This window comes from Schistocerca gregaria, chromosome X, assembly GCF_023897955.1.
Source record: "Schistocerca gregaria isolate iqSchGreg1 chromosome X, iqSchGreg1.2, whole genome shotgun sequence".
Taxonomy (NCBI): domain Eukaryota; kingdom Metazoa; phylum Arthropoda; class Insecta; order Orthoptera; family Acrididae; genus Schistocerca; species Schistocerca gregaria.
Window position 1 is genome coordinate 805,986,365 of NC_064931.1, and position 25,803 is coordinate 806,012,167.

Consider the following 25,803-nt stretch of genomic DNA (forward strand, 5'->3'; position numbering starts at 1 on the left):
CATCCTGAAAAGTTTCGTCGTGCAGACTCGGATTCGTTTGTCCTGCCGAACTGACAAGCAACGGAAATAATTCTTCCCGTTCGTTTTCTTCCAGACGTCGTTTAGAAAATATTCTTGTACAATACCGTTGTGAGTTTGCTGGACTTTGAAGATCTTATCGTAACGTTTTTGTCTTTGTACGCGTTCTCATAAATTGGTTTTTTCACACTTGGTACAAATGAGGCAGTGGTCTTGCAAGTTTTTTTTTAGGAAAAATAGTATGAAAATAATAAATGTTTCATTAAATATTGATAATTTGCAGAGGCATAACAAATCTGCTATCAGAATTACATGGTGACGAAAAAGAAAAGTACCAGCAGTGAGTTTCGACCTAGAGATCTCGCGCATATGAAACTAAGCGCTTACTCGCTGGGCTGCGGACTTCTTGAACTCTAGCGAGTATACAAAGTACATAAACATGTACATAAACATGCGTAAAACTTTCAACAAATTTTTTTCCTCGAAAACGATTGAGAGTTGTGTCTTACCGTTTACATATGTTGAATACTTAGCCACGCTTTACATATATGAATGAAACCGTTTAGTACCCGTGTAAGCGCCGGCCGTTGTGGCCGAGCGGTTCTAGGCGCTTGAGTCTGGAACCGCGCGACCGCTACGGTCGCAGCTTCGAGTCCTGCCTCGGGCATGTCCTTAGGTTAGTTAGGTTTAAGTAGTTCTAAGTTCCAGGGGACTGATGACCTCAGATGTTAAGTCAAATAGTGCTCAGAGCCATTTTTTCCCCGTGAATGCGTAGGTCACTTTCTGATTTACAGTCACGAATCGTTTCTGTCTGCAAGAACGACGCATCTTTGCAAAAATAGGGAACTGGAGGCATCTCTTACTCCAAGGGCAATGATTTGACTGGAGCCGGCCTGTCAGAGAGCTAGGACATCGTTCGGTTAGTTCCATTGTGCTTTTGAAATAAAAAGAGACTCTCGTCTCGTTCGCAGTGGTCGTCACACTAGAGAAGCAGTATTTAGACATTTGTCTTGTGTATCTGGTATGGAAGCAATTGACCAGCAACCTTCAGTGCAATGGCGAAATCGCAGCAAGCAGCGAACATTCCAGTTGCATTCCTATGATTGGAAACCGTGGTAACATTGAAATTAGGTCATGTCCTTTTCACTTTATATTTCGCATACGGACTTGCCGTGCAGAATAATGGGTGTTTGTTCTCACATTCAGTTGCATCGGAACATGTGGTAATTGAAATCCGCATCTGTAAATTCAACTGAGTTACACGTTGTTTCTCTCACTTGCTAGTATGTTACTAAACAATTTGTAAAGGTTCTTCTTTTTCTTTTTTTGCGCGATATGATGTTCGGAGGGATGCTACATATTCTGACTCGATGTTTGTTTTTCATAATCACAGTGGTTAATTTTTACATCTCATCCGCTTGTGTATTATACTGGGTGTCTCACATAGATATTTGAATTGCCTGATTTCATTATCTTTCAACGTTTATTTAATTTACCAACGCTACCACGTGTATTTTGCCTTCGTGTTTGAAGTATGCGAAACATGTTCCGTACACTGTGTTGCATTTTGCTCAGGGGCTACATTGCACATGGGCGTCACACTTGCATTTATTTTTCGTAAGAAATTTCAGCAATCCAGGTAAGCTGACGGCGGTATAGTTCTTCGAGGGAACCGACGACGCAGACGACGTCATCTTCAATTATTCCTTTCACCACACGTACTATATATTTTCAGTTTATTAGGTACTGTAGGTAACAAACAATAAAAACATTTGCCCTTGCACAAATCGGAACTATGCCGCGATTTATTCTGTTTGACGATTTGTAGTTTGAGGTTTGTTGTTCATGCTCAGGTTCAATTTTTATTTGTCTTAATTATACTGTATTTACCGAGGCATGGAACGTACATCGAAAAGACAGATTACGTGCGACAGGAGGGGTGGTGATCGCTGCTGCCGACAAAAGCATATTGTCTGTCAAGGTTGTAATTAAGTCTGATTGTGAAGTCATCTGGACATGAGTAGCACGCCCAGGTGAACTCAATTTAATTATCATATGTTTTTACCGGCCACCAGATTCCACCGTAACAGTTATAGGATCATTCGAAGGAAGTATAAGCTCAGTAGGGCAGAAATGCCCTGATCATGCCTTATTAGATTGAGGCGACTTTAGTCTACCGAATATAGACTGAGACGTCTGTGGATGCACTGCATGTGGTACGGATAGATAGTCTTGTGAGGTAGTTTCGGAAACGTTCTCCGAAAACTGTGCTGAGCGACTAGTTAGACAACATACATGCAATGGAAATATTTTAGACGATACAGCTAAAACAGGCCTGACCTTATAGTCAGAGTCAGTATACAGACAGGGATTGGTGTTCATGATGTCGTCGGAGCGACGATGGTTACTTAAGTTAATAAATCCATCACGAAGGCTAGGAGAGTATTTATGCCAGAAAAAGCAGACGAGCAGCTGTTTGCATCCGACATAGACAATGAATGAACACCATTTAATTCCAGTAAGACGGACGTAGATGAGTCATGGGCAAAGTTTGAACTGATTATACATCGTGCTCTGGAGACGTATGTGCCAAATATGTGGCTACACTGTCAGTTCAAAAAAGAACGCTCAAATGTCGACAACCAAAAGTTAGGGGAAATTCGTGCGGCCATAAGAAGATCAATGCTCGAAGCATCCAACGGCTTTCACCGACATTAATCAGCGAAAAATCTTTCTGAGAAAATTTGGTCATACGTAGATCGAAGGCTTCCGTCTAGTCACTAGTTGACTAGTCTGAGGTGGCAATCGTGCAATGGTCAAACGACGGTATATTTGTGAGACGCGAACGATTCCGTAAACACGAAATTTAAAACCTCGGCTTTCCTTTCGGTATCTCCTACCACCACAATATACGGGTCAACGAGTGTCTGAATAGAAGTCTTAGACCCTCTTAGTGATTTTACGAAAGACCGGTTGTCGGAAAAGACCTGTCATCGTAGAAAAACTGCTCGCTCTCTAAACCAGCCTAGCATGCCTAGATTAGCAACTATTTAATATGATTAGGGAAAGCCGACCCATCATCGCCAGCATGCCGAAGAGAGCCCTTTCCGGCAGCCACTGGAAATGGCCCTGCAGTCCACAATACCGAAAAGGACGAGGAAACGGGCGTTTCTAGGAAATTTATTAAGGCATGTGGAAGTACCATTTCGAAACGAAATTAGAATGATACTAATACCGTCAGCTGCTCAACGGGGACAGGTGAAAATGTGTGCACCAACCGAAACTCGAACCCTGGATCTCCTGCTTACATGGCAGACGCTCTATCCATCTGAGCCACCGACGGCACAGAGGATAGTGCGAGAACAGGCACTATCTCGCGCACGCCTCCCGCGAGACTCACATTCTCACCTTGTATATCCACACACTACGTCCGTAGTGTCCCATCCCAACACACTCATTACTCGTGGAAGACATTCTTTCCAAGTCCCGTAAGAGTTCGGGGAATATGTGTGCATCCGCACAGAAGTAGAAGGTCATGGCCGGTATTGCCAGAACTATATATTTATATGGATATGGTGTCTGTTCTTTCGGACATGGGGTGGGACACAACGGACGTAGTGTGGGGATATACAAGGTGAGAATGTGAGTCTCGCGGGAGGCGTGCAAGAGATAGTCCCTGCAGTCGCACTATGCTCTGTGTCCTCCCTGGCTCAGATGGATCGCCGCACGGTAGCTCAGCGTGTTCGGTCAGAGGGTTAGCTGCCCTCTGTAACAAAAAAAATTGAGTTAATGGATCAACGACGAGCTGAAACGGGTGTCTTGCGACGTCCGCAGCCAGCAGATAAAACGAACGAAAACGAACAAAATGAGATTAAAAAAAAAGATGGATAGAGCGTCTGCCATGTAAGCAGCAGATCCCGGATTCGAGTCCCGGTCGGGGCACACATTTTCACCTATCCCCGTTGATATACAGGGTGAAAAGTATTTACACCGACAAACTCTGGGAGGTTGTAGGGGGCATCAAAACACATCTTTTTCCCTAGTGTCGTTTTTTCCTATGTGGATTATTTAAACCGCTGGAGGCCGTATTACGCTCTTCAGTTGTTAGAGGCCGCATTACGATCTTCAATTGTTGAAGGGCGTATTACGCTCTTCAATTGTAGACAACTGCTGTCCACCAGTGTAGTAGTGCATTGTCTCTTTTTACTAATGGAGTGATACACCTGGAGTGAGTACACTGATATGGTTGGTGCGTACTATGTAGCGCACCACAACGGACGAGCTGCACAGCGGGTTTATCAATAACAATATCCTGATCGCCATATCCCGGGGATCCTTCAATCAGCACTCGCGCAGTTGTACGTAACATGGGGACGAATCAGACGAATGTAAGAAAAGTCCTTGGAGAGCAGTTGTTACGTCTATTTCACTTACAGCGTGTCCACAACCTGGAACCAGTTGATTATCCACCCAGAGCACAGTTTCCGCAGTGGTACCAGGAACAGTGTGAAATGCATCCTACATTTACATCCTATGTGTTGTTTACCAATGAAGTAACGTTCGAGTGTGATGGAGTCTTCAACATGCACAATTCGCATGTTAGGAGTGAGGATAACCCACATGCCATAGTTACTAGCGCTCCTCAAGTGCGGTTCTTCGTTAATGTGTGGGTCAGTGTCGTTGGGGACTGTTTAATTGGGCCGTATCTGCCTCCTAGGCCATTAAATGGCAGGCACTATTAGAATTTTCTCGCCAGACCGACGCCAGAATTACTGGAAGACGTCCCGCTCCCTACAAGTAACGCATGTGGTTCCAACATGGCGGGGTGGTGGCACATTTCAATCGTCGTGTGCGTCGATTCCTAGACCGACGGTTCCCAGAAACGTGGATTGGCAGAGGTGGTCTTGCACCATGGCCTGCTCGATCCTCAGATATGTCCCCTCTGGACTTTTTTGTGTGGGGACGGATGCGCAACCTTGTTTACGCAACTCCTGCAGCACCAGAAGAGGATCTGGTTGCCCGGATAGTAGCAGCAGCAGGAACAATTCAGGATACTCCTGCGGTTTATCCCCGTGTCAGATAGAACATGATCCGACAGGTAACTTTTGTTTACGTGTCAATGGAGGCATTTTTCAAAATCTACTGTAATTGAAATTGGGTTGTGTTAATGTGTTGTCTCTTGGTCATAAAAAAACGGAAAAGTGTTTGTTGGTGAAATTAATTTGCCTCCAGTGAAATATTCCTCTGTTGGTTTAAGTACTCCTTATAGGAAAAAATGGCATTAGGGGAAAATATTTATTTTGATGTACCCTACAACCTCCCAGACTTTGTCGGTTTAAATACTTTTACCGTGTATATCAAAGCCCGTGAGCAGCTGACAGTATTAATATAATTCTAATTTCATTCTAGACGGCTGCAGGTCATCGGTGGTGTCTGTTCATTCGGACAGACACCATATGCATTAAATCTATTTGGAAACGGTCCGTGGCTCATCAGTACGCGGAGTGAACAAAGCGACGATCGTTTTCACACGTTCCAGTTCGATATGATACTTCACGGTCTTCTCCGTATAGCGGTGATATCCCAGATGCGTCGACATTCGTCTGTTATCCATCCACGTTGGCCCGTTTCCCGTCACTAACGAGCAATGCGAAGGACTCGATTGAGAGTGTACAGAGCGCGGAACGAAATTGGCGGAGAACACGGATCACGTTACCGGCAGTAAAGAGGGGGAACAATCGAAACGCGGTCCGGAAGGAAGGGCGCGTGCGCGCGGCGCGGCGCGGCGCGGCACGGAACGGCGGCGGCGGCGGGCAGTCGGCGGCATGCGCGCTGTGCTGCTGCTGCTGTTGCTGCTGCCGGGGTGGCCGCCGGCCAGGGCCGCCCGCTCGCGGGAGGCGCCGCGCGCCGTGGTGGCGGGGCAGGGCGCGCTGCTGGGCCGCGAGCTGCTGCTGGCGCGCGGGCAGCGCGTCGCGCAGTTCCTCGCCGTGCCGTTCGCCCAGCCGCCCACGGGCGCCCTCCGCTTCGCGCCGCCGCGCACGCGGCCGCTGCCCGCCTGGGACGGAGACCGCGACGCCACGGCGTTCGCGCCCGCCTGCCCGCAGTCCCGCGAGGAGCTGGAGCGCCAGGAGCTCGTCTTCAAGCTGCACCTCGCGGAGATGCTCGACGAAATCACTTTCGACGAGGACTGCCTCTACCTCAACGTGTACGTGCCGGACGGTAAGTCCGTACACCTCGGCTTCGCCCGGACTCGGGACCCGTCCTTCTGTACGTGTCTGGAAACTTCCGCTGTTCCACGCTACGTTCTCGAAAACATTATCCGTCGTGTGTAACAGGCGACACTGGTGGCATTGGAATGGAAAATTGTACACTGAAAATAATAGATTAATTTGGTCATCGGAAAAACTGACTATGGCCGAACTCGGGAGGATATAAAATGCAGTCTGGCAACAGCGGTAAAAGCGCCTCTGAAAAACAGAATTTCTCGACATCGAATATTATTTCTGATTTCGGAGTTCTTTTCCAAATGTATCTGTATTTGTCTGAAATCTAGTTCTAAGCGGAAGCGAAACGTGGACGATACACAGTTCAGGCGAGAAGAGTAAAGAAGAATCGGTAGAGAAACGCTCCTATCGGAGCAAAACAGACGAATATGCTCCTGTTTATTCAAAGATACTGATTGAAAAGTAAGGTACCAGCTGCCTCATATTATCTTCCCCTGCACCTTTAAATATTTTCACAAAAATTTTGGCACGCGAACATATTCGCACTCTTTTTAACGTGCTGCTGGCCTCTCACTGCCGCAAGCTCACCTAACTGGTACTCGCTGACGTCCAGTAGTCCATCGCTGCAAGTTGCTCATACCCATTTACACTCACTCATTCAGTTCAACTCTCTTTGTGTCTCTCTAACTGCCACTGTTTCACAGCCACTGTCTTCTTCTTTCTGTGCTACCTCATCAATAGAAGTCATGATAGAGCCTCGGAAAAATTCTGTTTTTATACCATGCGTTTTGAAACACATTAGGTAGCTCACGCTGTCGCATGCGTACCAAATAATACTGATCATGGGTTGGCTTGGGTTGTTTCGGGGGAGAGACCAAACTGCGAGGTCATCGGTCTCATCGAATTAGGGACGATGAAGGAAGTCGGCCGTGCCCTTTCAAAGGAACCATCCCGGCATTTGCCTGGAGCGATTTAGGGAAATCACGGAAAACCAATATCAGGATGGCCGGACGCGGGATTGAACCGTCGTCCTCCCGAATGCGAGTCTAGTGTGCTAACCACTGCGCCACCTCGCTCGGTACTGATCATGTTGGGCAGCACAATTGACACTAATTTTTAAGATTAATGAACACCACCTCAGATGTATTGTTACACATTTACTGTGCTGCTACGGGTTTCACTCTCAGCAAATCTCCGGGTTGCCGACTTGTGCTGAAGTTAGGACGTAAATGGTCGGTTTCGTACGTAATTTTACAGACCAAATCCAGAAACAGTCATCACAAACAAATACCGACCGTCTGGTGGAAGTATGGCGAGCAGGCACGGCATGCTACGTACAGTAGCAGCTTCGGAAAAGACACCATTCTATTCTTCATTTAACACCTTTTCACATTATAGCAACAAAATGGTTCAAATGGCTCTGAGCACTATGGTACTTAACATCTGTGGTCATCAGTCCCCTAGAACTTAGAACTCCTTAAACCTAACTAACCTAAGGACATCACACACACCCATGCCCGAGGTAGAATACGAACCTGCGACCGTAGCGGTCACACGGTTCCAGACTGAAGCGCCTAGAACCGCACGGCCACACCGGCCGGCATAGCAACAGGAGATGCTTGTATTGTCGCTATCCAGCTCTAACAGAAGTAAAAACATGATGAACCATGGTAGAAAATTTCCGCCTCTGTCACTGCCCTGGCCCGCATCTCGTGGTCGTGCGGTAGCGTTCTCGCTTCCCACGCCCGGGTTCCCAGGTTCGATTCCCGGCGGGGTCAGGGATTTTCTCTGCCTCGTGATGGCTGGGTGTTGTGTGCTGTCCTTAGGTTAGTTAGGTTTAAGTAGTTCTAAGTTCTAGGGGACTGATGACCATATATGTTAAGTCCCATAGTGCTCAGAGCCATTTGAACCATTTTCACTGCCCTGTCTATGACTGATGAAAAACAAAAGAACAAGCGTGAGCGCCGGCCGCTGTGGTCGAGCGGTGCTAGGCGCTTCAGTCCGGAATCGCACGGCTTCTACGGTCGCAGGTTCTAATCCTGGATGTGTATGATGTTCTTAGGTTAGTTAGGATTAAGTAGTTGTAAGTCTAGGGGACTGATGACCTCAGATGTAAAGTCCTCCCCCCCCCCCCACCCCCCTCCCCGGCCCTGCTCACTATAAACGTTTACAATTCAAAATATGTAAACATGTAAAAAAAGTTAAAGTTAACGAACGTGTTTTGAACTTAATAACGCACAGAGGAGGAAATTAGTGAGGAAACGTGCCATCTACATAACTTGTTTGAGTGGCGTTAGAAAAAGTATGTTGCATACATTGTTATTTGGCCACCATGGGACAGGTGCGAATATGGACAACCAGCAGCTGTATATTGGGATGCTGACAATGAAAATTTTTAACGGACGGGGACTCGAACCCGGATTTTCCGCTTATTGTGAGAGATCGCCTTACCATTCGACTACTCGAGCACGCTCCGTGGCCAGACCCCGAACTTCCGTACGTCGTAACCATGCACCTACAGCTCCACTCGTACATTCGTTATACACACACATCGAAAAAAGTTTCGCATCACCCAGGTTCCCAGAACTCTTGAGGATAGACGTTGACTGAGGATACTGCATCAGAGACACCTTCTCTTTGACAATTCACAGAAGTTAATAAACTCGCCCAAAGATGTAAACAACCATGCATGAGCAGCGCATATTAGACGGAGGGGGTCCGACAGCCGAATAGTTCCCAGTCATTCCACCAGGAAGGAGGTACACGGCTCGTGTTGTCTGTAGTTCAATGATGCCTAGACGGTCGAAACCACACTTCGATCGCGTCCGCATTGTTACTTTGTTCCAGGAAGGGCTCTGAACAAAGAAAGTGTCCAGGCGTCTCGGAGTGAACCAAAGCGATGTTGTTCGAACATGGAGGAGATACAGAGGGACAGGAACTGTCGATGACATGCCTCGCTCAGGCCGTCCAAGGGTTACTACTCCAATGAATGACCACTACCTACGGATTATGCCTCGGAGGAACCCTGACAGCAACGCCACCATGTTGGATAATGCTTTTCGTGCAGCCACAGGAAGTCGTGTTACGACTCAAACGGCACGCAAAAGGGAGCATGATGCGCAGCTTCACTCCCGACGTCCATGGGGAGGTCCGTCTTTGCAACCACGACACCATGCAGCGCGGTACGGCCCAACAACATGTCGAATGGATCGCTCAGGATTGCCATCACGTTCTCTTCACCGAAGAGTGTCGCATATGCCTTCAAGCAGACAATCGTCGGAGACGTGTTTGGAGGCAAATCGGTCAGGTTGAACGCCTTAGACACACTGTCCAGCGAGTGCAGCAAGGTGGAGATTCCCTGCTGTTTTGGGGTGGCATTATGTGGGGCCGACGTACGCCGCTGGTGGTCATGGAAGACGCCGTAACGATTGTGCGACACGTGAATACCATCCTCCGACCGATAGTGCAACCATATCGGCAGCATATTGGCAAGGCATTCGTCTTCATGGACAACAATTCGCGCCACCATCTTGCACATCTTGTCAATGACTTCCTTCAGGATAACGATATACCTCGAATAGAGCGGCCAGCATGTTCTCCAGACATTAAACCTATCGAAGATGCCTGGGATAGATTGAAAAGGGTTGTTTATGGACGACGTGACCCACCAGCCAATCTGAGGGATCTACGCAGAATCGCGGTTGAGGAGTGGGACAATTTGGACCAACAGTGCCTTGATGAACTTGTGGATTGTATGCAACGACGAATACAGGCATGCATCAATGCAAGAGGACGTGCTACTGGGTATTAGAGGTACCGGTGTGTACAGCAATCTGGACCACCACCTCCGATGGTCTCGCTGTTTGGTGGTAAGACATTCAACGTGTGGTTTTCACGAGCAATAAAAAGGGCGGAAATGATGTTTATGTTGATCTCTATTCCAATTTTCTGTACATAACTCTGCACGGATCTCTTGGAACCGAGGTGATGAAAAACTTCTTTTGATGTGTATATCTCCGTACAGGATAGAGGCAGGTCTGAAGAAACATTGTCTCTTACGGCTGAGCAACACAAGGACTGCAGTCTCGTATTTATTCGCCGACACCGAGCAAGCGACTTTCAATTAAATTGTGTCTCATGTATGGTAATGTACATAATGAATGGATGATTGCAGCTTGTAGATACATGGCCGATGACATATGGAAGCTTGTTTATGGCTGTGCAGCGTGCTCGGATAGCCTGCGGCCAACGAAACGTGCCAGCCCAGACTGGACGATCCCACGTTCCCCTTCTAATGGTCAATTATGGAATGAACGTTGGTCTGACGGCGCGCCAAAGTGGAGCATGACCCAGCAAGTATTCCTACTTTCTTTCACTTGTCTTTTCTCTTCATCTTCTAATTTTTTTCCCTTACACTTGTTTATCCTATTCGCGGATAGCTCTGTACCTGCAGCCTATTTATTTTCTTTCTCATGTGCTCCCCTACAAAACGAAACACAAAAAAGAAGTTCACAAGAAAAGGATGTTGGGAAAGTATAATTATTTATGTTTTACGTTTTCAAGGAATATTGTTTTATTTTATGAAGAACGTCGTCTTTTATTTTCAAACAATAGAGGTTTTTATTTGTTTTCTCATTACCTGCAACATTTTGCTCATCTAGTAGGTATTTATTCCTTTTGTTCCCTACATGGAAGACAGTTTAAAAAAAGATGGTAGAGCACTTGCCCGGAAAGGCAAATTTAAAAAAAGGAAGAAACGCGCGAGGCTAACGCTCACGAAAAACGGGAAATCTGTGTTCGAGTCCCGGTCCGGCACTAATTTTTTTGTCCTTATTCCATTATACAGTTAATGGTAGCCCAGTTTCGCAGCTGAGAGTAAATTTCATGGCTGGAGCAAGGATGAACGATGTGGGATGTTACCACTACGCTTCATACGCCCCTGATAAACGCTGGCCTTCGAACATATGAATTTCGAATGGTGGGTCATCACTGACGTCGGCACCGACTGGAATGGCAAAATGTTTCTGCACATGATTAAGGAATATCAGAAATTGTTATTTCTTATTCTTCCTGGAAATGTGAAAAATGGCGAAAGGGGGAACGCACTTAACATTTCACAGGTGCTAAGACTGTCATTAGAATCTAATACTGAATATTTTCGTACGTTTGATAATTTACTGCTCCGTTCGAACACATTCTTCCCCCGAGAAGCAAGCGCAGCTCAAAAAGTACAGTAATGCTACAAACTGCAGAGACTTTACTGTCTATCAGTTCTCTTTGTGGGAACCACTTTCGACAAGAAGGTTTTCTAATAAGACCAACAACTTCGAGAAAATATCTCAGCTCCTAAATTTAATTCTACCAAACATCAGAAATAGTGCCAGAAGCAGGTAACAATCAAATCACTATAAAACTGTAATAAGTCATCACATTCAACCCAAAGGAACTACACTACTGGCCATTAAAATTGCTACACCAAGAAGAAATGCAGATGATAAACGGCTATTCATTGTACATATATATTATACTAGAATTGACATGTGATTACATTTTGACGCAATTTGAGTGCATAGATCCTGAGAAATCAGAACCCAGAACAAACAAACACCTCCGGCCGTAATAACGACATTGAGTCAAATAGAGCTTGGATGGCGTGTACAGGTACAGCTGCCCATGCAGCTTCAACACGATACCACAGTTCATCAAGAGTAGTGACTGGCGTATTGTGACGAGCCAGTTGCTCGGCCACCATTGACCAGACGTATTCAATTGGTGAGAAATCTGGAGAATGTGCGGGCCAGGGCAGCAGTCGAACATTTTCTGTATCCAAAAAGGCCCGTACAGGACCTGCAACATGCGGTCGTGCATTATCCTGCTGAACTGTAAGGTTTCGATGGGATCGAATGAAGGGTAGAGCCACGGATCGTAACACATCTGAAATGTAACGTCCACTGTTCAAAGTGCGAACAAGAGGTGACCGAGACGTGTAACCAAAGGCAACCCATACCATCACGTCGGGTGATACGCCATTATGGCGATACGAGTACATGCTTCCAATGTGCATTCACCGCGATGTCGCCGAACACGGATGCGGCCATCATGATGCTGTAAACAGAACCTGGATTGATCCGAAAAAATGCTGTTTTGCCATTCGTGCACCCAGGTTCGTCGTTGAGTACACCATCGCAGGCGCTCCTGTCTGTGATGCAGCTTCAAGGGTAACTGCAGCCATGGTCTCCGAGCTGATAGTCCATGATGCTGCAAACATCGTCGAACTGTTCGTGCAGATGGTTGTTGTCTTGCAAACGTCCCCATCTGTTGACTCAGGAATCGAGACGTGGTTGCACGATCGTTACAGCCATGCGTATAGCATACCTGTCATATCGACTACTAGTGATACGAGGCCGTTGGAATCCAGCACAGCGTTCCGTATTACCCTCCTGAACCCACCGATTCCATATTCTGCTAATAGTAATTGGATCTCGACCACCGCGAGTAGCAATGTCGCGATACGATAAACTGCAATCGCTATAGGCTACAATCCGACCTTTGTCAAAGTCGGAAACGTGATGGTACGCATTTCTCCTCCTTACACGAGGCATCACAACAACGTTTCACCAGGCAACGCCGGTCAACTGCTGTTTGTGTATGAAAAATGTTCAAATGTGTGTGAAATCTTATGGGGACTACACTGCTATGGTCATCAGTCAATTAGCTTACACACTACTTAACCGAAATTATCCTAACGTCAAACACACACACCCATGCCCGAGGGAGGACTCGAACCTCCACCGGGAGCAGCCGCACAGTCTATGACTGCAGCGCCTGAGACCGCTCAAGCTAATCCCGCGCGGCGTAATCGCTTGGAAACTTTCCTCAGCACGTTGTGGGTGTCGCCACCGGCGCCAACCTCGTGTGAATGCTCTGAAAAGTTAATCATTTGCATATCACAGCATCTTCTTCCTGCCGGTTAAATTTCGCGTATGTAGCACGTCATCTTCGTGGTGTAGCAATTTTAATGGCCAGTAGTGTATTTAAGCATTTTAAATACCATTATCATTGGAGCAACCCTTACGACATCCAAACTGCAATTTTCGAGGTATAAGGGACAGTCAGTTGAAAACGAGACACATGGAAAAAATATAAATATTCATTTTTTCAAAAGCAATCGCCATCACTGTTAATACTTTTATTCTAGTGTAAGATAAGATGGACCTTGCCTTCGTGGAAAATATTAGCGTTTTCCTATGGAGCCACGTTTCTACCCAGGGGTGCACCTCTTCTTCCATGGGAAATCGACGGCCGTGAAAGTCTTTTTCAGGGCTCCAAAAATATGGAAATTACGTGGGGAGAGATCGGGACTGTAAGGAGGATGTGTAAGGGTTTCCCAGCGAAATTTCTGAAATGGAGCCTAAACAGCCTTGATAATGTGTGGAGCGGTTATTTAAAATACCTGCTACCGGTGAAATATAGCTGATAACTTTTCAATTCATGTGAACAGAGATTTTATTTTGTGATCTGTTGAACTAACTCGTATTTTACTACGTTCCACGAAGATTCTAGTCTGTTACTTGAATTATTAATTGCTAATATACTGTGTATACTTTTAAATTTTGATTATCTCTTCTTGATAAGTTTCTAGTAACATAATCTTTACATCTTCTTGTTAACATATAAATTTGCGTTTTCATTTCATTTTACTAAACACTTTAATATAAATGGAGATTCGTGGTTTAATGGATGGCTTTATCAATTTGGCTCTCCAATTTGTTTACTGACAAAGCTCCTTTCAAATAATGGCACAACCTTATCATGCAATATATTGAATTTGACATTAGTATTTTGCTCCCTACAAGTTTCATCCTAGATCTCATTTTGCAAATTATTTTGCAATTCACTTATCCTTGAATCATTAATTATCCTTCTTGGTATTTGGAGAGAGAGAGAGAGAGAGAGAGAGAGAGAGAGAATGAACATAGTTAATTGTAAATCAATGAACATAAGGCCGGCCGAAGTGGCCGAGCGATTCTAGGCGCTTCAGTATGGAACCGCAAGACCGCTACGGTCGCAGGTTCGAATGGATGGGCATGGATGTGTGTGATGTCCTTAGGTTAGTTAGGTTTTTAGTAGTTCTAAGTTCTAGGGGACTGATGATCTCAGATGTTAAGTCTCATTGTGCTCAGAGGCATTTCAACCATTTTTAGAATGAACATAAAAAAGGTTGCTTAAGACGATCATGGATATGGTCAGTATGTTGGCATGTGTCCTCAGAGTCTTTCACGACAGCATACATGAATAAAACGCTTCAGGCCGGTTCCTTTGAAAGGGCACGGCCTACGTCCTTCCCCACCCTTCCCTAATCTGATGAGACCGTTGACCTCGTAGTTTGGTCTCTTCCCACGAAATCAACCCAACTTTCGAACTTTCGAAGGCCATCTCCACCACTGAGTCAGTGAACTGACGATGATGGCGGAGATGGCCATCAAAAGCTCGAGTATTTTATTCGAATTGACGCGGCTGAAAAACCGAGAATACGGTAATATACTGCTCAAAAGAAGTAGGGGAACATGTCTTTGAGCGTCAGCCATACTCCACTGAGCAATGATTGAGGACTGGGTATGTTACTGAATTACACCTTTATCCTTCACAAATTAAGTACGCAACAAAACATCATTGCATCCTTAAGCGTTTACATAAACAGCTGAAATGTTCAACAAATTGGAAACAATCATTCATTCCGTTAATTTGACTGCTTTTCATTGGACTTTGAGAGCTTCAATAACGTGTATACTCTCTGCGAGTGTTTATCACTGTGTGATACCTACGTGGCATGCTCCGTAAAAAGTCTACGCAGGTAACCCTTTGGTATCCTTTCCCATTCTTCAGTGAGAGCCCATGCGAGTTCTTGGAGCTTCAGGGCGACCAGGAACACAACTGTCAAGCGTGTCGCAAGTATGCACGGTGGGGTTTAGGTCGGGACTCACCGCCGGCCATTCCATCCTTTCAGTGTCCTGCTGACGCCCACCACACAGGTCCTGGCATTAGAAGGAGTTCAGTGCCACCACCGTATGCAGCATCCACCACACAGTCCAACAGGATCTGTTCGATGCACTGTCTGGCACTAAGGCGACCATTGACACCAACAAGATCTGTGTGGCTCTCAACTCTGAAGCCTCCGTACACTATCACAGAACATTGGAAATCCTTCGATTTCCTTGACAAAATTTGGAATCTACCCCTCACCACGACCCTCACCTTGCGTCAGAGAATATCTGGACTCATCTGTGAATAACACGTTTTGACAGTGATGAAGTTGCCAGTTGACATGAGAGCGGCAGAATTGAAGGCGAGCTGCAAGATGTTGCCGTGTCAAGCTGGGTGCTCAAACAGAACGTCTGGGTCGTATGGTATGATCTTTTCAAAATTTACTTGTTCCAATAAATTTATCTATAGTTGTAATCTGGCTTTATATACATCGTAACTCCCCTCTTTTCCACATTTAATCTACAACCTATAACCACTTATAAGTAACTTCTCTACTGCCGCGAGGAGTAGCCGCGCAGTTTGAGGCGCCATGTCACGGATTGCGCGGCCCCTCTCACTGGAGGTTCGAGTCCTCCCTCGGGCATGGGTATGTGTGTTGTTTAAGCTAGTTTAAGTAATGTGTAAGTCTATGGACCGATAACAAAAAAAAGGTTCAAATGGCTCCAAGCACTATCGGACTTAACATCTGAGGTCATCAGTCCCCTAGACTTAGAACTACTTAAACCTAGCTAACCTAAGGACATCACACACATCCATGCCCGAGGCAGGATTCGAACCTGCGACCGTAGCAGCAGCGCGGTTCCGGACTGAAGCGCCTAGAACCGCTCGGTCACAGATGCCGGCGACCGATGACCCCAGCAGTTTGGTCCCTTAGGAAAGCACACATATATGAACTCAAATGTTCCTGAGACTGGATGATGTTCTTACGGGTTTAGTCCTGATGATCAGTCACCGGTACGTTGTTGTACACGTCAGGTGATAAGTGGCCACAGCTTTCCCAAACCCGATCAAGATACCCAGTTCCTTTTCGACACAGTGGCGAGTTCCTACACGGCCTCCGAGATGGAGTCAAACAGGCACGACCTGGTAGCTATGGCGTGTCTTGTCTACCCTGCATTCAGACGCTCAGCCCAACTATTCCACTCGTCCAGGGGGCTGGAACGTTCCGTCTCCAGTACAGTAAAATGGAAATGTCATGTGGCTAGGGTATCCCGTCCGGTAGACCGTTCGCCTGGTGCAAGTCTTTTGAGTTGACGCCCCTTCGGCGACTCGAGTATCGATGGGGATGAAATGATGATGATAAGGACAACACAACACCTAGTCCCTGAGCGGAGAAAATCTCCGACCCAGCCGGGAAACGAACCCGGGCCGTTAGGTATGACATTCCCTCACGCTGACCACTCAGCTACCAGGGGCGGACTACAGTATAGTGGCCGCTTGTAACTGAATTGCTCTTAGTGATATGAAGATCATTTTGAGTGTAATACAATGCTTTTCGATAGCTTTCACTCATTTTTCTATACGGACTAGACAGAACTCCGTTTCTTATTCAGACAGTAGTATTCCGATTTGTGGGCGAATCTTGTCAGATATTTACAATAACTTGTCCGTCTATGGTTAACTATTGGACACTAGAGTATTTATATGACAACGAATGTGTCACACACACTCCAGAATCTTTAGCAAGTAAGTGAAGCAACGACTGATTTGTAATGTGTGACTTGAATTATGATGAGTCTGCGGCCACACTTTGATGTTTCCTTTTCAAAAAACAGTGGCCGCCACTACCCAGTGACTTCACCTCCAGTGCCCCCCCCCCCCCCCCTCCTCTTTCTCTTCCCTGAAGAAACCCAAAGGTTCCGTTCCCTACCTCAGTTTAAGCCCACTTGTTCCAGACAAAAATAACGGGATAATAAAATGTTTCAAAAAATGAGGTAAATGACCTAAGGATCCAATTTCATATTGCAGAAAAATTCTCTTCATCCTTCTGTTTGGGTTGAATTCGTCAAATGTAAGGTAGGGATTCCAAAACAATGTCGCAAATATTTCCCAAATTTTATCTAATGTGTTACCCACCCTGTCCTAGTACGCATTAAGAATAAAAGTAACATGAATTGGCTGGTGATTTTTTATAGTGGCGTGACGTTATCTGCCTATTTGCACTAATTCCTCCCCTGCCCCCTCCGACTTACGATGGAAAAACTCACTATAACCAACGAAGTAACTTCCAGTCTGAAAGTCTCCTCATATGTCAGCACGTTTCCACTTGCTTGAAAGTCTCCCGCTGTTCAACAAACAGTCCATATGCTAGCATGCCTGAGAGACTTTCAAGTAGCATATTTGAAGAGAAATCATACTAACACTCATAATTTTTCTACTTGTTCTACTACTATGTTTCCTCTTCACTCTATAGGTTTGGATATGATCCTCGTACCCTTACCTTGTAAGCTCATTTGAACAAACTTTTCTCGTCAAATCTTTTAAGGTGTGTGGTAAATACTGTAGGATTCGTAGGGTCCCAGGTTCGATTCCCGGTGGGGTCAATTCATTGAACTTGTTGCCGTTGAAGGCACGACAGCAGCCGACTTTTGAAATCTCTTCACTGCGTTGCTTATCTGCATGTGCGATATAATTCGATGCAACAATACAAAGCGAATGATTTGTCTACATTTTTTAACGCGAGTGGTCCCGAGTTCAACCTAGTGCGTGTAACGATCGAAACTTGGAGAGATGCTTTATAAACTAATACATTTTATTTTTCTGTATGTCATGCGGCTTTGTCAGCAGTGATTCCCGTAGGTACTTGTGAATAACCTTGTATTAGTTGGAGAAGACTTTAAACTATCTAGCATAGATTCGGGCGTTTATGAATTCATTGCGGGTAGTACAGGCAGTTTTGGTTAGAAGTTCTGAAAGCATTCTCTGAAAATTGACTTGAAAAATGGTTCAGATGGCTCTGAGCACTATGGGACTCAACTGCTGTGGTCATTAGTCCCCTAGAACTTACAACTACTTAAACCTAATTAACCTAAGGACATCACACACATCCATGCCCGAGGCAGGATTCGAACCTACGACCGTAGCAGTCGCACGTGACTTGAAAAATTAGCTTGATAACTCAAATAAATGGAAATATTTTAGACCTTGTAGCTACAAACAGGCTTTATCTTACCGACAGTGTCAGTATGGAGACAGGGATTAGCGATCACGATGTCACCATAGCCAAGATGTTTATTAAAAGTTAATAAATGAATCAAGAAGGTTAGAAAAATTTTTAAGCTTGGAAAGCAGATAAGCAGTTGTTAACATCCTACTTAGATGATGAATGAACGTCATTTGCATAGTAGACATAGAGGAATTATGAACAAAGTTTGATATGATTTTAAATCATGCTCTGGGGAAGTACTTGACAAGAAACTTTATTAAGAATGGAAAAGAGCCACCACTGTTCAATAATAAAATTTGAAAAATGCTGATGAAACAAAATGTTGCACATTCGGTTCATGAAAGAGCACGGAAATGTCGCCAGGCAAAAATCAGTAGAAATTCGTGCGTCTATAAGAAAAGCCGATACGTGATTAACTTCCGTCGATTTGTGTTACCGAAATATCTTGCAGAGAACCAAAACAAAATTCTCGTCTTACTCAAAATTACCATCTGGGTCGAAGATTTCCATTTCGTCACTCGTTGACCAGTTTGCTGTGGCAACATAAGACAGAAAAAAGAAAGTTCAAATTTTAAATTTTTCGTTTAAAAAATCATTCAGGCAAGAAGAGCGTACAGGCATACTATTGTTTCACCTTTGCACAGACTCCCGTATGGAGGACATAGAAATAGGCATCCATGGCGTTGAGAGGCAGCTGAAAGAGTTGGCAACAGTTAAGTCGCCGTGTCCACATGGAACCCCAATTTAGTTTTACAGAAAGTACTCGACGGCGTTGGCCCCACACTTAGCTTGCCTTTATCACTGATCTGTCGCCGAATAGAAACTACCAAGCGACTGGAAACATGCCTAAGTGACTCCCGCATATAAGAAAGGTAAAAGAATGGATCCACAAAATTACAGATCAGTTTGCCGCAGAATTGTTCAGCTTATTCTAAGTTAGAACAAAATAAATTTCATTCTGAGAGAAAAGCTTCCATCTGCAAATTAACATGGGTTTAGAAAACATCCCTGAAATCGGCCTTTTGTCCAAGGCATACTGTGATCAGTGGATGAGGGGCGACAGGAAGATTCCGTATTCTTAGATTTCTGGAAAGCGTTTGACACAATGCCACACATCAGACAGTTAACAAAGGTCCGAGCATAAGGAATAGGTTCTCAGAAATCTGAGTGGCTCAAAGACGTCTTAAGTAACAGGACCTAGCACATTGTCCCCGCTTATCGGAGACAAAAGTACTTCGTCCAGAGTGCCCCAGGGAAGTGCTATAGGACCGATCTTGTTCTCCATATACCGTAAATAAACGATCTGACGGATAGGAGTGTCGCATCTGAGTGGCTGTAGCTGCATACAGATTGACTTGGACAGGACTGCTATGTGGTGTAATGAACGGTAGCGTGCTCTAAATGCGAAGAAATGTAAGTTAATACAGATGTGTAGGGAAAGCAATCCTGTAATGATCGAATACAGTATTAATGGTGTGTTTCTTCACAAAGCCACGCCTATTAGATATCTAGGCGTAACGTAGCAGAGTGATGTCGAATGGAGCGAGCACAAAAGGTCGGTAATAGGAAAGGCAAATGGTTGATTTCGGTTTATCGCGAGAATCCTAGGAAAGTGTAGCTCATCGATAAAGGAGAACACTAGTGTCACCCACTCTTGAATACTGCTCAAGTGTTTGGGACTCCCACCAGGTCGAATTAAAGAAAGACATCGAAGCAATTCAGAGGCGTGTTGTTAGATTTGTTGCCAGTAGTTCCAACGTCACTCGAGTATTCCGGAAATGATAGGCGGACTCAAATGGGAATTCCTGGAGGGAAGACGACGTTTATTTCTTGAAAGACTACTGAGAAAATTTAGAGAGCCGGCACCTTCGGCTGAGTGCAGAACGATTCTACTGCCACTAACATACATTTCGCAATAGGACCCCGAAGACAAGCTAACAGTAATTATGGATCGTACGGGCACATACAGATAGTCGTTTTTCTTTCACTCCACTTGCTAGTAGAACAGGAAAGGGAATGATTAGAAGTGGTACAAGGTATCCTCCGCCATGCGCCGCACTGTAGCTTGCGGGATATACACGTAAATGTAGCTGAAGAATACAGATTTAGCGTGAACTTTTGCGTTATGATATTCTTTTGATCAAATCATCGGGTCCTACCTAATACCAACCATATTAACAGAACTTGCGCACCCTACTTTTCCGAGAAATGTTCTTCCTTCGTTATTGGACGCGTTGCTACTACGCGTTCGTCAGATAATGTAGCTGCAAAACGACGGAGTTCCATCTCATTTTGGTGCGACTGTAGGACATCATCTGGATACCTCAAACTGTTTAGCGGACCGAGACTCGAACTCGAGACCTTTGCCTTTCGCAGGCAAGTGTTCTTGCCCGCGATAGGCAAAGGTCCCGAGTTCGAGTCTGTCCACCACACAGTTTTAATCTGCCAGGAAGTTTCATACCCGTGGTATTGCAAGGCAGTTCCAGATATATCGAGGACTGGTTGTTGAAGTGTTACACGATGAAGTACTGCATCCACAACATTATACGTTAATTGAGTACCAGCGGCCAGATGATCGCATTCGACGAGTACAGTTTTGTGAATGGCTTTTGCACCAAGTGGAAGATAACGAACATTTCATAAATAACGTGATATGGACTAACGAATCTAGCTTCACTCGTGAAGGTATTTTCAACCTCCATAACAGCCATTACTGGTCGGAACACAATCCAAATATTACCCCTGAACGTGGATTTCAGGCACGCTTTGGCCTAAACCTGTGGGCTGGAATCATGGGAGGTGTGCTTTTGGGCCACTATCTTTGCCGAAAAAGTTGAATGCGTCCTTGTATCGTAAATTTCTCTGCAATATTTTGCCTGGCGCATTAGAAAATGTTCCACTTCGTGTTCGATGACAGCTATGGTTTCAGCATGACGCTGAAATGAACGCAACTATTTAAATGTAGCGTTTCTAGGGAAATGGATTGGTTGTGGAAGTCCAATGTTCAGGCCTCCACGTTTCCCGGACCTTAGTTCACAAGATTTTCATTTGTGGCGATACTTAATGGAACAAGTTTATATTATCCACCCATAGATGTACACGACCTAATATCTCGCGTGCATCCCACCTCGAAAATGATGGATGCGGGTATGTTCCGTAGGGTCCAGCAAATATGATCCAGCGAGTGTCGGAGTGTTTGCAAATGCAAGGTGATCTCTTTGAAAATCTTCTCTAAAGTGAATGTTGCTCGTACTGTACGTGCCGGCTCCGTGAAGATAAGTCTGGATTTCAAACGTACAGAATGAAATTATTGTGTTTAGCATAATGTGCAATTTAGTGTAGCCTACCTATTGTGTTTTTATACCTCGTTGGATGCAGACGATGTTACTGTATCCACTGTTATTTTCTGTTGGCTTTATTCGTGTTACAGACGAAACAAAGTGGTCGTTTACGCCTGTATGCTGTGTCTTAAGGGAGGACGTTCATGAGAAACACGCATAATTAGGAAGATACGCCAAAGAATTTGTGTTCCATTCTTGACATAAAAGTAACACATTTACTGTTCAGTTTCTTTGGGTATACATATTTAACTTCTTATGGAATGTAAATATTGTATTTTCAAAACATATCATCTGTACATATTTATCAGAAACTATTCAGGAAATTTCCACAAAATTTTCTCTGTTTAATCTCTTTGCATATAGTAAGCTCATCTCATGAGGTATTTGAACATAACAAATAGGATAATTTTAATAATTTCTCAAGTATAATATATAAGTCCAAATTCATGCAAAATTCCGAGCACTTTGACCTATACCTCAGCTTGCACTCATAATTTGAAAATTTACTCTTAAGACAACAATAATTGGGTTTTTAGAAATAAGTGTACAAAATTTCAGAATTATAGCCTTCATAGATTCTGAGAAAAATGTGTATTAACTTTAAAATACATAATTTTCAGCAAACCCAGTTTAAAGTTCAACCAAAAGTTTTTTTCTTATGTCACATCTTCAGAAGGCTCCAGATTTGTTCTCAGGGTCCTCTTTCCCTTCAGCGGTTTTCTTGTAGTTTCTTTTCTTCCACATTCTTTCCATTTTTCTCAAGATATCTTGAGTGAAATTTCCTATCTTAAAGACCATTCTCTCTGATACTTTCATCCTCCCTACATTTCCACCATTAAATACAAGAAGTGCATCATAAGAAGCAATTCTGACAACTGGAGCAGATGAAACTATGGTTTTAGGTCTTCGTTTAAATATCAGTGAAATTAGAGCCTCTGATTTTTGCCATTAACTCACTTTTTAAGAAGTTCTGCGTCCGATACAAACTTGTTGGCGAGCTTGACAACATCCAGGATACAATTTGGAAGCCTCTCGTTGTGAATGTAGGGGTTGTTACCAGTCTGAACCTGTAGATATTTACACCAGCTAATGTGCCACACTTGATGAATGAGATGTTCGTCCGTTGACGCCATGTTGGCACCATTTGTAGCCCATACTGCAGCTTTTCATGTCATTCTTTGTGACCATTGCATTACTGAATGACGAAAGAATTGAACACTTGCGTAAATCTCCGTTAATAGCAGAAGGCAAAACAAGAATTGCTTCTTCAGAACTAAAGCACCTGGTTTGTTATTGTCTCTAGGAACAGGGTCGCACATGATCTATAAAACCAAAGAGTATATATATCACAGCCTTCTCCGTGTATCCCGTGTAAGTTTGCTTGAAAGTAATCCACGGAACCGTTCTTCACGAAGGTAGTATTGACGTGTTGATTCAAAAAGTGGGTGGGACAGGAAGGTCATGTCACACATTTAATTATTTTTCAGGCATCTCGCATGCCATTCATCACCGAAAGTGGGAAATTATTGTCCATGATTTCTATTAATAAATAAAAACTAAATTTAAAATTGAAATTTTCGTCAATTTCATAAACGTCCTCCCTTAATGTTTAAAAAAAGGCAACAGTAACAGAAAGAAATCCACAAGATACCCCATTGTGGAGGTGCAAATTGGATACAGTGTAATGCTTTAAAGGAAAAAAAAGTTTGACGTGAACATGACTCGAACTTCGACGAATCTGCTCCTATACTCCCCACGGCATTTCCTTTACCTTGTGTGCCTTCGTTGGCTAGCTTCTTAGCTTTAGTTTCTATCGTTTCCGTGGACATCATTGCTCACAGAAGAGAATTTTTGTAATTTTTATATGTATTCCAGCTTACCGACTCTGCTTCATAGTTCGTCTTTTCAGAATTTTGCTTACCTTCTCATGATTGTGTTGTTCTTCCGTTTATCTGTTTGTCTTTCGTAAGTGTAGCTTCTCACAATTCTGAAAGCACCAGCTGTCAGAACACAGCAGAGCCTTTTTTGTTTATTTATATTTATTTATTTAGTATTTCTGTGCCTCTGCTGCAGTAATGTATCCATCAGTCCCGAAATTTCTGTGAACTAAATAAGTTTCGTTTCAGAAAAGAAATATACAAAAGAATTAAATACACTTCACCATCTTGTCTCGGAAGTCGTTGATGTGACGTGTATGGCTAAAATATATCAAGGCGTCTCCTCACCATTAAAACACAAAAGGAAAAGTAATAAATTAAATTAAACATGTAGTTTGTGGAAAGGGACATAATTTGATTCTGATTTCTACCCTTTCCTTAAAATCTTCTTAATTCTTTATTCAAATACAATCTTTTTTATCTTAAGAGTTACTTCTAAGAATCTGGGGCATGTAATCTAACTGAAATCTTCCCGTATCACCAGGCTTTTTCCAAGTACACTAAGTGATCAAAAGTATCCGGACATGTTCAGGTTTTGATGGGCTATCGTCTGGGCCATTTTACCACAAAATCTGAAGGAGAGTCCCATAGGGAGTTTCCCCTTGTAACTATTTGAAGGACGCTTGTTCAACTGTATCGACTTTTATAATGAGAAACGTTTGGTTTTCCCTTTTAGAGAATACGATGGTTTTGTCTTGGAAAGTTTGACAGAAGGCATGTGTTCCCTGATGAAGACATCGAGTAAAGGCGTCGAAACATCGTGTTGGGAAGACTCGGACCACCGGCTGAACACCCGATCTCAACAACATGACTACGAATCGCCGCGGGAGTCTAAGAGATTATGTAATATACTTTCTCTGCTTGAGGTTTGAAAAGCGTATTGTAGAGATTTTATGGTATAACCAATTGCTGAAGCCATTGAAGGCAATACTCACAGTAAGTCGTCTGATGTTCTCTCGACGCTTTTAGTGTCCGAAGTTGAGGACTCGATTCCAGATCTGGAGTTGTCATTTGTTACATTGCTGATGAGCTGTTCAAAGAAACTTATCGAAAATCTTAACCATTACCTGTTTATAACAATTTGTCCATTTTATTTGGACTGTTGAGCTCCGCGGCCGTGGATAATGATATTTTACTATAAAAATACAGCGACCAGCCACTTTTTTTTAATGCGGTTTATTTATGCCAATATGCATTTTGGGTTTGCACCCATCTTCAGCTGGCAAATTACATGTATCTTCAGTTTCTACAGTGATAATATAGCGACAGCAGTTTGGATGCTGCAGCTGGCCTGTGCAAATGCAACGATTCCAATCATTTACTTCAATTTCGCGAGTTTAAACTTACGCACTATCAGTTGTTCATTTTACTTACATTCTCCTCTTCTTATTTTTTCTTGGCCTTTCTTCTCTTTTGTAACAACACAAACACTTTTTGCTACGTATTTTACAGAGGCGCACTGCGTTATCCGCCATGCTGTCGACTGACAGTTTTGTTTACATACAAGCATCTATGGACAGAGTTATATTTTACGAAAATTTTGATATTCTAGCTAAGCTACTGTTTACTAAACATTAACTTGGGTGATAGAAGTATACTAAGTTTTTTTTTTTACTTAGGCAGTATTGGGGATAATAAACTAACATAACATATTTATTAAAAGCAGTAATTCATATATTTACAAATAACAAAGACAGAATTAAGATTTTTATGTTGTATATCATTACACGCATTTGTTGGGTTTATATTAGATTATGTTATTTCTTGATTGTGCTGAGTAAGTGGTTTGATAAGTAGAGTGTGGAAGTTTTTCATAAATATTCGATTTGGTAACTCTGTTTGGTCGTTAAGTATGTCAGAAGTGAATGCATGTTTATGTGCATAAATTTCGATTTCTTCTAGGAGGTTCATTCTTTTTCCTTTGTTGGCTAGGTGGAGAACTTGTTGGTTATGGGATATGTCTGTTACTTGATATTTTTCTTCAGCTAAATGTTGGGCAAATTTGGATTTATTTAAGTTTTTTAAACGAAGAGCATCCATGTGTTGTCGAAAACGTATGTTGAAGTTTCTAC

At 43.8% G+C, this 25,803-nt stretch overlaps 1 protein-coding gene across 1 annotated transcript in view; it reads left to right on the forward strand.

The window, feature by feature from the left end:
* Positions 1 to 5,839: 5,839 nt before the first annotated feature.
* Positions 5,840 to 25,803, forward strand: part of LOC126298602 (cocaine esterase) — a 129,195-nt gene continuing 109,231 nt past the window's right edge. The window contains exon 1 of the mRNA XM_049990002.1: positions 5,840 to 6,237. Coding sequence (XP_049845959.1) covers positions 5,844 to 6,237 — 394 coding nt within the window. The 5' untranslated portion in view covers positions 5,840 to 5,843. The remainder of the gene's footprint in view (positions 6,238 to 25,803) is intronic.